General features: G+C 33.6%; 2 protein-coding genes across 3 annotated transcripts in view; one reads left to right on the top strand and one right to left on the bottom strand.

The window, feature by feature from the left end:
• Positions 1-13469, bottom strand: part of LOC101900831 (uncharacterized) — a 33868-nt gene extending 20399 nt beyond the window's left edge. Inside the window, exons 1-3 of one of the 2 annotated variants that reach the window (XM_011292544.3) lie at positions 13219-13469; positions 13024-13121; positions 8362-8395 (exon numbers count right to left, since the gene is read on the bottom strand). The gene's annotated coding sequence lies outside the window, so the exon portion shown is untranslated. Of the gene's footprint in view, positions 1-8361; positions 8396-13023 lie in introns of both variants that reach the window. The other variant, XM_011292543.3, reaches the window with a different exon arrangement.
• LOC101900652 (very-long-chain (3R)-3-hydroxyacyl-CoA dehydratase) lies at positions 9726-11685 on the top strand. The gene is made up of 6 exons (XM_005179367.4): positions 9726-10190; positions 10250-10366; positions 10429-10605; positions 10671-10728; positions 10801-11146; positions 11202-11685. Exons 1-6 carry the CDS (start codon positions 10056-10058, stop codon positions 11527-11529), a joined length of 1161 nt encoding a protein of 386 aa, XP_005179424.1. The 5' UTR covers positions 9726-10055; the 3' UTR covers positions 11530-11685.
• Positions 13470-15405: the final 1936 nt, after the last annotated feature.

The following is a 15405-nucleotide window of genomic DNA, read 5'->3' as shown; positions in this document are numbered from 1 at the left end:
GAGCATCAGTTTAGACGTATGACGTCAATGACACAAATATCTTCCAACAGATCTCCGAAAACGAAAAATATCTATATTTCCATTATAAATAAAGAGAATTTTGCAGCAATGTTGCCATAAAAACGAAAGTTATTATTGTTTTCCTTCTATGTTTAATAGTTATTAACAATTTTCATTTGTTTCCGGCACATTTTATTTGAGTTCTTATTATAAACTAACGTTACCGGCAAAAAATGTTCCATATAGGTGCACGTTTTTTACAGAGTTTATATAAAAACAAGTAAGCAAAGGCTGCAGTCGAGCGGGGCCGACCGTTGAATACCCGACAACACTATAATAAATGATACAGTTTATATAGGCGAGATACTCGAAAGAATTCCACAAGATATTGTGACAAATAATAAAAGAAAACCATCAGGATTCGTTCTCTAATTTTCTAATAATAGCAACTGAAACTAATTTGCTCATTTCCAATTTATTGGTAGATGTTGCACGTGAATGGTCTTCCTAGATCTGGAACCAATATTTCCCAAAGACCTATAATCTCTCAGAAGTGGCAAAAGATTAACACTTATTATTGGTTTTTGACTGAAACGCATCTATATGAGATACAGACATTTGACAATATTCTTCAACGAAATCAGCCTTAACGAAATAGTCAGAAGTGCGTCTTTCCTGTATTTGTGAATTCTCCAAAAAGTCACTGGAATGGATATTTTCGTATTTTGTCTACAAAAGTTGGCAAACTATTTCACACATTGATAATTTTTGGATGGCCATCCAAAACTATTTGGCTTTTGCAATGTCCGGTAACCTCCATCCAAATGCGCGTGAGGACCGGGCGATAATTACGACTTGCTGACAATTTTGCAGTTTTTTTGTCCATTTCAACCCCTAAATATATGGCGATTATCTCCAAAAAGAGTAGGCTTCTATTCTGACCCTCATCTTATCCCCATGCAAAATTTCATAAGGATCGGGCCATAAATGCGATCTGTATATGATATCCTGATATCCTAACTACTTAGTTTTGTTAGCTGTAGAAATATTACCAAATGTTTAATTCAAAATGAAAATATGCCAAAAATATGACAAAATTGAAAAAAATATGAGAAAATATTACAAAATCAATATTTTCATCATTAGAGAGATATTTTTATGCAATTTTTTTAGACGTTTTTTCTTTCCTGCCAAGAGGCCATTTTGAATTAATGAGAACTGTCGAAATCAGTTCAGCCGTTCTCGACATATAAGAGATCTTTCAAGCATATCTTCTTTGATAGACATATATATCGCACATATTTTGCTATATATCCGATTTGATTGATGTTAACATCAATGTAAAGATCAGAAGTTCGCCGGGGTTTAAAGTATTCGCGGTTTAATGAAAAATTTTTCAACACAAAAGATATGATCTACCCGCTAAATATTATCCGATGACCACTTAAATTGGTAGGCTTCTTCCCCGCCCTAAATGGGAAACCAATATTTCGAGGTGTAACATAAATTCTGGCCCAATCAAACTTATAATACCACCAACACATAGTGTTGTAGGGTATAAATACCCCCTGTCCTGGCCATAGTTTCCAATCGATTTGGCTAAAAACTTGAATTTCGGCTTCTTAGAAAATAAAAAAAAACTTCCTACAGAAGATATTTAATATAAGCTTACTACATAGAAAGGTCCCCAATGATATTTTTATTTAATAGGGGGGTCATCAAATTAAATGCTAATCTGGGAATTAAAACCCCTTTTGGAGTTTTGCATATATGACCTAATACCAACAACTCCACTTAGCTACTCCACTTGCTAAACAGGATTTCTGCATAAAAATTTATGTTTGATGAGCCGATTGAGGGATACAATTTTCGACCAAAACTAACTTCCCTATTGTCTCAATGTGGCTACAACGGATTTTGACGATATACGATTTGTCCATAAGTATAGTTTTCACATGACGGAGGATATAAAAAGTTCGAGCCATCATTAAGGACATATTTGCTTGTTTCATTTTTATCGCAACTTGAACATTTTTTTTTTGAGGAAGGGATTGATAGAACTCCAATTCGTAAATAATTTCCAATTTAAATTTCGGATGTTGTCATTATAACGTTCATCCTTTCGAACAATCCCCATTCGACTGAGTCTATAGTTTCCCGAAATCTACGCTTCTGGAAGAATATTTTATGCATGTGTATAATTTTTCTTGAAATACAGTCATGTTTTCAGCTGCAAACGTTTTATTTTGAATCTTGACTGTCCTCTGCCGTTATAAAGGGAATTCCAAACGATACTTGAGAATTTAGATTCCTGAACTTGTGTTGCTATATTTCCAATGTCTGCCAAAATATACGACAACAAATTCAGCAGCAATGAATAGTCAGACAATTCTCCTATTCAGCCTTAAAAATACTTGCGTTTAAATGGAGATTGTGATATTTTTCATACAAACGGGACAAACCCTATTAAATTCTGATAATTTCATATAAAAATAGTTGAAACGTATACCTTATCAAATACACATTGGGACCGAGCATAATTAGCATAGCTCCAACCCAATTTCGATACACGACCCAAATATATATAGAATACATCACCGTATCACCGTATGTGCGTACATTGTAGAAGGTACACACATGTAAATTATGAATATGGCCTCTTGTTTTCCACTCTAGATATTTGTCATATATGTTTGCATACACACGCTTATATTTTTGTGTATTCTATTGGGACATGTCAAATGTACTTTTCTAATCTTACAACCGTAAACTACTTCTGCAACTCAATTATACCGACACTTGTATGAAGGCTCTTTTTAAAGGGTAAACAATGGATAGATTTTAATTATTCTGCTTAAAAATACCACCGCCACACAAACTAGCAGGAGGGGGAGGTGAGACCAACGTAAACAAAATGTAAATGAACAAGACCCTCCATCGTAAATGTGTACACAATTTTGCATAGGCAAGCAATGAGGCGACAGCAGATTTGAAGCCCAGTTTATTCTGCTCTTTTTAAGTGTTTTCTCGGTGCTTGGTCTACAAACTGATTTTACTAGAGATATGAACAAAAGAGGTAGCAACACTAAAAGCATTCAGAGTCCACAGAATAGGTTCTGTAGTATGTTTATGAACGTCCATATATGTATGTATGGATGAACGTGATTGTAGAGCGACGAACAAGTTGTCTCAGTACTAGGTAGACGGCGGGAAGAGTGATGTTGAACCAATCCCATAATAACTAAAAATCGGAATTAAAAAAGTAAAAGACAAATATCTCACTTAAAATAGCTGCCTGTATGTCAACCAAAAAAAAAAATTGTTGTGGTCATAGTTATACAATTAGATTTGCCATTAATATAATTGTAAACATATATATTCTGAGTAAGTGCGCTTTAACTCAATGTCCTCTTTTTAAAATATTTGTGATAAACCAATAAATATTTGTGATAAATCACCATTTGTTTGTAAAAAAATAATTTAAATTTTCATTTACTATAGTACTTGAAATTCTGTTGCGGGATTTGTTTGGATAAGTTGTGTGCCGTTGTATATGCATATAAATGAATACATACATAAATACATATGTATATATGTATTGTGTCAGTTGATTGCCACTAAAACATACAACAAAAGTATTTCCTTCGGCTGGTCGGCTGAAATGATTGCTATTTTGCCAAGAAATTCATCCAAGTGTGAGAAGAAAACATGTGTGCAACCGAACGAAGCAAAAAGTTACAAAAATTACACCCACACACATACACATACATTCTCATATGTGTACACAATGGGAATAGGAGAGGTTGGATAATGACGGTGCTTTGAAGGTTTTTATTTTTATTTTCGTTTCACATTTCATAGATCCTTAGGATGTTTGTTTGGGAAGTGACATGAGCGTCGCTCTGTGTTTTAATTTTGTGGTCTTCAACGACTCGGCACAACCTTGACCCTGTACGGGGACCTAATAATTGTGACACTGTCCCAACCATGTGTCCTTTTGTGTTGCGTGCTGCAGCTTTCGGATTTTGCTAAATGAGCTTCATGTGGACGTCGGGTGGTAAAAATTATCGTTGGTATTTATGAAACACGGAGTTGTTTAGGTTCGAATGCGAAAACAAACCATCGACATGGAATGTGCTTTCGTATTTCGCTTTGAATTAGTGAATGGTGAATAACAGCAATAGGAATGAATAGTTGCGTTTTAACTGGTTTCGAGTGCTACTGATTTCACTCTCTTGACACGATACGACACACACATACACCAACTACACAAAATACACTGTGCATGTGTGTGTGTGTGTGCGTCGCGTGTGAATTAGTCCGTTCGTATACCTGCACACAAAAACGACGAGTTTCGGGTGAGAAGAATCAGCGTTTCGTAGTTCTGCTGAGATGAGTTATCAATCATTATTGATGCAGCTATTTTACGTTACTGAAACTGCTGGCTTGCTGTGTTATGTATTTCGATGTGGTCGGATACAATCGGGAGCTAACAATGAATTCCTTATACGTTATTACAGCAGGTTAATTTAATTTATTTGTTGCACATTTAATCACATTCAAGGCTAAGACACACTGACTGACAATACACACTGTACACATTTGTACATTCATTGATTCATGAATGGCAAATAAATTTTGGAACCTTAAATGTGTAACACAACAACAGAAATCGACTGAAATACATACGGACCAGTGTGTGTTCTGGGGACAAGCACAAGAAGACAAGTAGGCACACGAGGAACAAGGTTTATATCACGTGAAAATAAGGCATTGATTTTCTTAAGATAAGCTGTGCTCTGCTCTCTTCGTTTTTTGCAATTTTTTCCTTTGCATTTTACACTTTCACTTTGGATAGATGGAGGTCGGCCTTTAATGGCGTATGATTTCACAATTATTATGTCTCATAGCTTTGGAATTTTTCTTTTGTGAAAAGCATATTTTTAGGTATTTTCTCCAATCATGCTCTGAATAACAAAAATGGCCAATGTTGGTGCGTATGAGTGATATTTTATTGAAAAAAAAAAACGCATACACACACACACAAGTTACTCATACGTACTCCACTGATTGTATCAAATAAATTTCATTGAAGGCAATTTACACAATCTGTACAACAATATAAAATATTCAATTTACTTTGTTATAAAAAAATATTCACAGAAATTATTATTTAACGTGGACGTATCCTCGAAGTAAGTTATGGCACAGCGACAGGCACGAGCAACGAAACACGACTGCTCATCTCAACGAAAACGAATTTGCTTTTGTCCTGCTTTTAGTTACACAGCGGAACCGTAAAACCGATTACCTTCATTTTTGAGAGAACTGCAGAATACAAGTCGAACCTATACACTCCCTGGCAGTCTGTGAGCACATACATCTCTAGGGGAGTACGCGTGTGTGTGTGTGTTTTCGTGTGCTCAAGGGAGAGTACAAATATGTGCACTTCCATCATTGCTCTCAAATGGCACAGTTCTCGCAACCAACATACATGTTTAGTACAAACGGCAACATTTAGAACAGCCTAAAAACAACATGTGGAATAGTACCAATTTTAATTTGTGTCGTATTTGTTGGGTAGGGAGCACAATTAGCGCCATCCATCTGCAAAACTATAAAAACGATATATGTATTCGAAAAAAGGTTAACTTTTATATGAGGAAACACTTAAAATTGAAACTTGAAAATGATTAAATGTTTGCTGTCCTGCAGTTTTCGTATCATCTGTATTTTTTTTTTTTTTTTTTTTTTGGTTTTGACATTTAAAACATTATCAAAACGCTTAATGAATCCACTCCACATGTGCCATTAGGAATCCATTAGGGCCCTCACCATTTTGGATGGTATGAACAGAGAGTATAATTTGGAAGTAGTAAGAAATACATAAAAAATTCTAACAATCTTCACTATAACAACATCAAAAATGCCACCACACAGACTCGTAGAAAGCAAATTCCACGCATTGAACTTTAAGGTATTATCGATATGAAATGCAGACCAAATAAAAGAAAAATCATAAGAAACGTGTTGAAATATCGTGTCTATGGACACTTTTTATTCATAGGAAAGAAGATTTAGCCGATATCAAGCCGATATCAAAGTTATACCAGAAGAAATATCCAATAATACGCCAAGTGTAAACAGTAAAAATGTCTACTTTCTCCAAGACTAGCTTCAAAACAAAAAAAAAATCGTTTCGAAAAATCAAGCAAAGTTTCAATTTAGTACCACACCACACTCACACCTTAAAATATCTCGTCAATACAGATGGTTCATTTAGGCATTGGTTGGTTGCAAATTAAATAAATGGAGTGAGAAAAATTATTACATTTATTGTAAGAGTCGGGGATGGTTAAAAAAAGATAACACCGAACTCTGAATCACTGAGCTACAGAATTTACATACCGCGTTAAATCGATTGAATTAAATTTTGCAATAAAACTACCTCCGGTTACCCCTTCCACGAAATACACACAATATCTGAATAAATTAACGAACTGTTTGAATGTTTGCTGCACAAGTTTGGACAAAAAAAAACAACAAGACAATAGATTCACAAGCTGGCAATAGCGAGTATTCTTTGGTTGAACTCACTTCTTCCTGAGCGATTGCCTGCTTTTGAAGATGACCATTCCTTTCATAAAAATCGGCAATTGACGGAACGAGCAAAACTCCAACTTTATTCTTTACTACATGTTGATGTGTCGAAAAAGCGCGACGCGGACGCGACGGTAACATCATCCGGTGAGTTATCAGGGCCATGATTGATTGATTTTCAAAGAAACCGCACGGGTTTGTCTAACAAATAACCAAAGGAGTGTTATGACTTCGCCGCTGCAGAGTCGGGATGGAACTAATTTGTAGCAAACGGAAGTAACAAGCCACTTTACCACATTGTCAATAACAATGCGTGTTTGTTGCCTTATGCCTCATTATTCTGTTATTTTGTTAAATATTTGTTAATATTAATAGGTACTATACGACAAGACGGCAATAAGGGCCGACGTCATGCTATCATTGAATGGGGTAAACACATGTGTCTACTTTGATGGTGCGATGTACTCTTTGGACACTCACATCTACCATTAATGCGTTCCAACAATGACAGATAGCTTCACATGTTGTTGTTGTTGTTGTTTGATATCAACTCTCTTTTTTTAGTAAAAATGCAAGGTTTTTACTTCTGGATTTGTCCAAAAAGCCAGTCTTAATTTTAATAATGACACAATTAGTAAAAAACGATTCAGGGCAGTCATTTTGATAAATGGAACGGGAACACATCAATTATGTTTAAGTAAATTAAAAAATATGTTCATGGAAGTTGTTTTAGTACCCGAAAAGATAACATTTTAAACATTGTAATTAGTAAAAAGTTGTTCTAGATTATATTTAAACATCTCTTATATAAAAACAAGTTGTACATTTTGTTGTCATTTTATTTTCTACAACACCAATGTTTTTATAGAACAACATTAGTTGTAACCGTTCATTTGGAAAAGACAGGACAATAAAACCAAACATACCAAAAATAAGTACAACCATAATACAGCTTGAAAACAGTATTATATTTGTCATAAAAATGTTAACAATGCTTGACCTTGGCATATACGGTCTATCATTAAGCCTATCGGACAACTAAGTTTACTATAAAAAAAAATATTGTGATTTGCAATTCAAAGAGAGTCAAATGCAAAAACTACTAAATTTATTGTCAAATGGGCCTTGCTTATGACACACAAATTTTTCTCAAGTTTGTTCTTAGTTTTTAATTTTTTTTATTTGGTAAAAGTTTTCAGCGAGAAATGATTCTTTAAAAAAACGATAACACGAGGTAAAATTAGGATATATTTTCTAAACGAATTATATGGTGAGGATGAACTAATAGGGTGTCTGTGGCATAACTTCAACAATGAAGGCCACCAAAGATGACCTTGTTTTACTATTACAAAAATAGGCTAATAAAAATATTAGTGTTTATCTTGTAAATAAGAGTTCAATTATGAATGTTCTCTGCTTGTTAAGCGAGCATTTTTTAATACTTCTCAAACCATTTTGGTATGTTGGGAAGCCACTACTTCTGATTATTTTACCCTCCCTTTTTTCATTTGTTTATCCCGGTTTCTTCATTTTTCGTCAATATACAATTATTTTTATTTGTTTAAAATATCAAAAATTTTCCAGTCCGGTCCTTTTTGACAAACACATACACACATAAAACGCATCATATTAAACAGACTATTTAAAATTGTAAACCTATTATTTATCTTTAAATGTTTAAAATTCATAATTAGTTTCTTCGAAACTTTACAAAACTTTGCAATATTGAATGCCTTAATATAAACTTCCGTAGGTACATACCTGATTAAATATAAATGTTTATATCTTGCCTTTCCTGAAAACAAAAAAGAAATATAAAAAAATATCAAAAGGTACATAATAAATCAAGAAGAAAAGTTTAAATTTTAGTGTTTTTATTTTTTAATTTAAAATATAAATACAATATTTTACTTTTACAGAAAATAAAAAACAAAGAAACGATTTATGCTACTCTTGCTTATTCCTTAGTGAACAATAAAATTAAAAATACAGGACATCGTATGAAGGATCAATGTTTAATATCTGTTTATCATTCATTTTTACAGAACATAAAACACAAAGAAACAATAAAGCTACTCTGGCTCATTCCTTAGTGAACAATAAAATTAAAAAATCAGGACATCGTATGAAGGATCAATAAATTTCCATAGCCATACCACAACATTAATATAGGTAGTGCGATCCAGTAACTAGTTATCGACTATTATCGATACCAAGAAATTTCCATTTACTTCTAATTTCGTTAATTAATGACATTTGTCGGTAAGTCAGCGGCGAAAACAAGGTACTCGTTAGAAACTACGTTGATAACATATATTTCACTTCTGCACAAACATTTTGCCTTAAAAAGCCACCAATTGTTTTCGGTAATGGCAGTTATAGTTTTTCATTACAGAAATAAATATTGAAAATAGAATTCTCACTCACGCGCCCATTTTGATCCTCTTCAACACATTAAAAAATTACACATCAGCCAAAATTAATTATTAAAATGATATCTAACATTATCGGGATACATTCAAAGAAACGATTTCATCTCTTGAAGTGGACTGTTCAAAACCAGTGTGTTCGATCAAATTGCTTTGTATAAATGCAAGAGGCAAGTTCAAAATGGAACGATAAAAATTGCACTAAGTAAACTTGCCTAGTATAAATCTGTAGTGGTATTCTCTTACAATTTTTATTATTACAAAACAAAATCATCTTTAAAACGCAAAATTTTCATGTAACAAATAATTCGAAGTTACCAACATTGTCAGCAATCGGTAGCTGTAAGCGCCTATTTTAATTTTATTGCTACTCACCAACAAATTTCATTAATTACCGAAAAATATAAGCGATTGAAAATTTTATTTATCGATTAGCGTCGTCACTAGTTAGGTAATCACAATACAGGGCATTACCATATAAATAAACATTCTTTAAAACGCTGTAAAAACAAAGGGCGTAAGCTCAGATATCTATATTTTAGCACTCAGTTGAATTCGCACACACTTCTTGGAGGATTCGTTTAAAATGTATTTTTACTTCAAGAAAACTATTTAAAGTACCTTATTATCATTTTTTTTAATTGAAAAATGTTCAAAAGTATATATTTTTTAGAGAGGAAAAATGTAACAATTTTTGGTTAAACCTGTCCTGAATCTATATTCCCTCCCTCTAAAAAAATATTTCCTTATCTGGCATGATCCCGATTTTTTAAATTAATCTGACCACGGATAATGATGGCAACCCTGCAGTTTTATATCATCCATATTTGACTAAACTTGCGGTGAGTGTCCTAACTGTGACAGAATTTTATGCGCATGTCTTGCAAAACGAGTACGACATGAAACAAATATCCGGTTATTTTTGAAAATAACCACATTTCGTCCACTGTCGCTGAAATTTACGATACACACAGCTGTTTTATTTGTGGGCAAAAGAAGTTGTCTATACAGGTTAGTCAGAAAATAATGTTGGAAAAAGATAAATTAAATTCATCGGCTGGAGATGGACGGAACGCTTTGGTAAAACATCTAAGTCCGCTAGTATATTGGGCCCAGACCGCCTATCAAATAACTCTTAAGGTGGATCTTAAGGACGCAGAGGTATAGTAACATTTACTTCTTAGATCCTCAACACTCTAACTTCCTTCTAAATCGGATAGTTCGCCGATGTGGATTTCACACCCACAAAATTGCAATTTTTGGCAAAGGGTATCGGTGCTAGAGGTCTGAATGAATATGCCTTTGAAATTACTTTTTATGGGTTTATCGACGACGAGGTAAGCAGTGAAGAACATGAACTAAGTACTTGAGTAATACCAGCCCCTTCCATTCGAAACAGGAATCTAGTTACAGAGTATTTGACAATAAAATCGAATTCAACATTATTAAAAGCGAGAAAGCATGGTGGCCGCGTCTTATAGCCACACCTCAGAAACCTCACTGGTTAAAAATTGATTTTGATCGTTGGCAAACGGAAGACGATTTGGCAGACGAGGAGAAGCCAAGAAATGTCCAGGTTCGAATTGGGTAATCAAAGTTGTATGAACTATTCTAATATTTTCAACAACATTACTATTTAAGGAAGACTATTCACAGGAATATGAACGTTTACAGAAGGAGGAAATGGGCTATATAAAAGGTAACTATTTTCAAATTATTAACTGACGCATTAATCAAAGTGTGTGCTTTATTTTAAATGCTGCTTTCAAAGAAAGCTCAAAAAAGGTTTATCTTATAATATACAACTTGGCGCAGTTTGTGGGATTCCTCTATGTTCTATGTGTTTTGGCCATTAGATATTACCGAGATGGACCCTCAATGATACCAACTGCATATGCTTTAGTTGGCAACGCAATGAAGTTCATTCAACTTCTGCAGTATCTGGAAGTGTTGCATCCAATGTTTGGGTACACAAAGGGATCCGCACTAATACCATTTATGCAAGTAACCGGAAGAAACTTTGTTCTTTTTGTGATGATTGAATTTGAGGAACGAATGCAGTCGAAACCTGCGGTATTTTATGTGTTTGTCATTTGGTCTTTGATTGAAATATTTCGGTAAATATGTGCAATAGATGTATGATACGTATGATATTAATTTATAGATTTTTAGATACCCTTACTATGTTAGTCAAATACTGAAAATGTCGTACGGATTACTGACCTGGATCCGATACACAATATGGATACCTCTGTATCCACTCGGCATACTATGTGAGGGTATCATCATATTGCGGAATATTCCATATTTTGAGGAAACAAAGCGTTTTAGCATCGAAATGCCGAATAAGTGGAATATAAGCTTTGATATGCCGACATTCTTGAAAATATACATTATCTTACTAATACTTCCTGGGTCATTTATGCTTATGTCGCATATGGCAAAAACAAGAGCCAAGAAATTGAATAAGCGACAACGTGCTCGAAAACTGAGTGACTAGGAATCCGATATCCTATTAGCTATATACCAAATTTTTATATGTCAAATCGTAGTATTTTGTGTTGCTAGCTCTTAATTACTCTTAAATATTATTTAAACTATAATTTTGATGAAAATAAACATTATTTAATCGTTTTACTTGCAATAATTAAGGAAATTCAAATTGTGTTTAACTAACGTTCGGGTATGATCAGTGTTAAGTGGTTATTTTAGTTTTGAGACTAGGCTTATTGAAACAACGACGTGGCTCGGAGGTTGAACTCAAAGGGTTTATATTTTATTTGAAGCAAATCGAAACAGCCCGCAATAAACAATGCTATGTGCTTAAAAAATAAACACTTCGGGAAGAATCTATCTCTAAATGTTGTTTACCCTATTCATGAATAGTGTTCAAACCAAATAGGGAAGCATTTTTACTTAGCCAATAATGGGCGACATTGGTTTTCCTACAAATTTCTTTAAGACAATTTTTTTATTTAACTATGTACAATCAAGGACGTAGAAGAATCACAACTAGCGGCCGCGTTATAAATTAATTGCCTTACATCTGTAGATAACTTGCTAAACGCTTTGTTGCTGTTATTTGGTCTATGTTATGAGCAACCGTATACGAAATGATTAATTTAAGTTAATGAATCTGTACCTATGTAAGAAAACCCAATCATAGTGGTTTGATGCATTGTAGGTCAAAATGGACCAATATTTTTTTTTAAATTGTGATGAATCTCATAAAGGCATTTGCCCAGGAAGTATTTGTTTAACATCAAACACTCCGGAAATATATGAAATCTCTACAAATTTTATCGAATCGGGCTTCATCATATATGTACTCTATCGACCTACTTTTATTTAGTGAGCCAAATAAAGTTGTATTTAGAACGTGAATATATATCCGTGATTAATATTTAGAAGTATGATACATTTTTCTGTTGAGAGCAAATCCTCTTGGACAATTTGTAATACATGCTTGAACAAAAGCTACAGGTATCTGGAGTTAGACAAAGAGGATACACCGTGGCATGCACACAAAATGAAATGTGCTACTATAAACCAGTTTAAACGTGAATTTCACCATCGGATTGATATTATTGTTTGTCCATTCCCATTTATTTCCTGTTTCCATAACAAAGAACTTGCGTATAGTATATATTGCTAAATGTGAATAAGTAGTAATTGCACATCAATATAATTGTGACCATGAAGTCTGCCTTTAATGCGTAGTTGAACTTCTCTCCTCGCACAAAACAAAATTGATTCATAGTTTTTAATTCTTATAAGAAGTGTGGCAGCAACAGTGCGGCGAACATACACAAGGACATTCAATTGTCCTGTTCAAAACACGCAACATTATACATACACATATAATTTATGGCTTTCGCAAACAGCATTAGGGCCACTGTTCCACATTTATGTCTTACAATGCCGTCTTTCATATTGGCACATACTCGTGCTTCAGTGTTTAATCTGATTGCGAAAAATATTTTGTGGAACTTACCTTAATAATAAAATAACACTCGCCAATTACTATGTTACTACGTGTGTTCCATTCATTCACAACAACAAATTCGTATGGGGTAGGCCTTCGTGGAGAACCTTCGTTGAGAAAAAAAGGATATACATAGATAGCCTTCTAGTTATAGGTTGTTCCTCAACTTGAACTAAACTCTAAACATTGTTCTAGTTTATATACCTATAGTTTCTTTTTTGGAATCAACAAATAAAATCATGACACAACTCCAATATGTTCGAATGATGTTGAATACTTCAGTTGTGCCCTTCGACGGGACAGCAGAGCAAACCTAGAGTTATACACTTTCTCATCACTACTTTGTGTATTTTCATTTTTTCAACGAATTATCACGATAAAATTGCGAAATTTGACTTGGAACACTCCATTTACGACAAAATAATACACAAAAATATATCATCTGCACAGGACACAAAACTATTACTGTTGCCAACAACGGTCAAATGTGGCAACGCAATCATAATAGTAGTCCGGTAATGCGACTGAGAGTTTTCTCACGACGGCAGAATTTCATTGTCTCTATCCGCACTTAAAAATAAAGGTAACTTTGTTTTCGACATCTAGATGTCTCTCGGCAATGTTTTTAATGACAACATCCATGCTACAATAAATAGAAGGTAACTGGAAACCACAGCTGATTTGACTCTACCGTGAAATTAGTGTCAAATTCAATGCGACCTATTTTAATTCCTAGCTTAAGAAGGTAAAGTAATAAAATCATACGTTCACAACATCTCATTGTCAAAATGTGTATTTATAAATCCATTGCATACATCCACAAATCAAAGATGGATAACTGATTTCTTTAAAGAAAACGCAAAGATGGATTTGTCTATTTTAAACTACTTTCCCCTCTTAATTCTACAAAGGGTATACACATGATGAAATTAAGAAGTTAAAGTCATTTCAAAAAAAAGGATACCCACCTCTGTATTTTCTGCAACTAACCTTGTCAGATTTCACTGCATAGAACTAGGTTTCCATCTCTGATTTGTGTATATACAATGGGTTTATAAATATATATTTTGATATTTGACAATGGATGCATCAACGCTTGGGAACATTGACACGTCAAATTTTTTAAAATATATTTTCAAAAATAAGAATATTTTTATAAGATTTCTTATACGACACCAATTGTAGTTTGTTATGATGTACATTTTTCAAGATTTGGTACAAATTTGAATAATTTTTCATTAAGAACTTTCAATTTCAAAATTGCTTTGACAGCTTATTGTCCCAGCAGCTGTGTCGATGTGACTACCTGCATTCTTCTACCATGCTTTTGATATAACCTTCTGATAATTCTACCATGGTGCCGACAAACATTTGGAGCTGAAGTTTATCTTCGCTTAGCAATACGTAAATTTTAGGGACTCATTTACTTAAAGACAATACCATATACATCGATATGCAGTTACTACTAGTTAACTTCTAAGAAGATAAAAACTCATAGTACAGTTTTAAACTCCAAGACTATAGTAAAATATTAATATATACTTTTAAAAATTTATAATTTTTAAAATTCGCCGATTTGTAATATTTTCTTTACTATGTATTTTTTATATTTTCAACACACAATAAGAGAAGTATGTTTTGTCAATAGGGTCGAATTTTTGCTAGCACTGTTAAAGACAATTATTTTAATAACGAATTCTGATTTATGTCACGTTCGCATTAGACCTTTTGAAGGATAAAGGCAAGGCCAGTCTTGTTGTTTTAATACTTACATATTAGTGGAATACAACTTCCATCCTTTATGTTACTTTCAATAGTGACGGAAGCGACAAACCAGATAGTGTCTCAAAAGTGGAACAGCATCTTTTCACATTCTAATATTTTTGGATAAGAATGCGATAGTCGTATTATTTTTTAAGTGACGTATTAAATGAAGTGAAGTATGTATATGTTTTGACATTACAAGGGTACCTGTATTGTGGGTATTATGCCAGCCAACTGGAATTCTAACTAGAAATTAAGCTTCCTTAGAGTAGATAATAAATGCCCACTTTTTTAATTTATCTCTCAAGTATGGTCCCACTTCAGATATTTTAACCCTGCATATTTCGGGCAAACTACTGCAACGATGCGAACGTGTTGCTAGTGGTTAAGATACCTTCTTTTTGAAAAAGAAACATAATATCATATTTGGTAACGGTACCATTCCGATTCTCTTTGGTTGGCCGATTTGTTTTCTGTGTATTAGAGTTTGGGCCTCTTTCATAAGCACGAATATGTATTTCTAAAGACAAATTTATTGATTCACATTTTGGTGTACGTTGGAGAACGTGCGATTTCGCTATGATTTTTGCAGGAATCTAGAATCTACTTACGTCAAATTGGACTTAC

The sequence above is a fragment of the Musca domestica genome, unplaced genomic scaffold, assembly GCF_030504385.1.
Source record: "Musca domestica strain aabys unplaced genomic scaffold, Musca_domestica.polishedcontigs.V.1.1 32, whole genome shotgun sequence".
Taxonomy (NCBI): Eukaryota; Metazoa; Arthropoda; class Insecta; order Diptera; family Muscidae; genus Musca; species Musca domestica.
This window is presented reverse-complemented; position numbering and strand designations above follow the sequence as displayed.

Bases quoted from the DNA above. Each gene is read 5' to 3' on its own strand.
- LOC101900652 (XM_005179367.4), top strand. From the start codon at position 10,056: ATGTTGGAAAAAGATAAATTAAATTCATCGGCTGGAGATGGACGGAAC. The intron at 10,191-10,249 runs GTATAGTAACAT...TAAATCGGATAG, and splicing joins TGGATCTTAAGGACGCAGAG to TTCGCCGATGTGGATTTCAC. The intron at 10,367-10,428 runs GTAAGCAGTGAA...CATTCGAAACAG, and splicing joins ATGGGTTTATCGACGACGAG to GAATCTAGTTACAGAGTATT.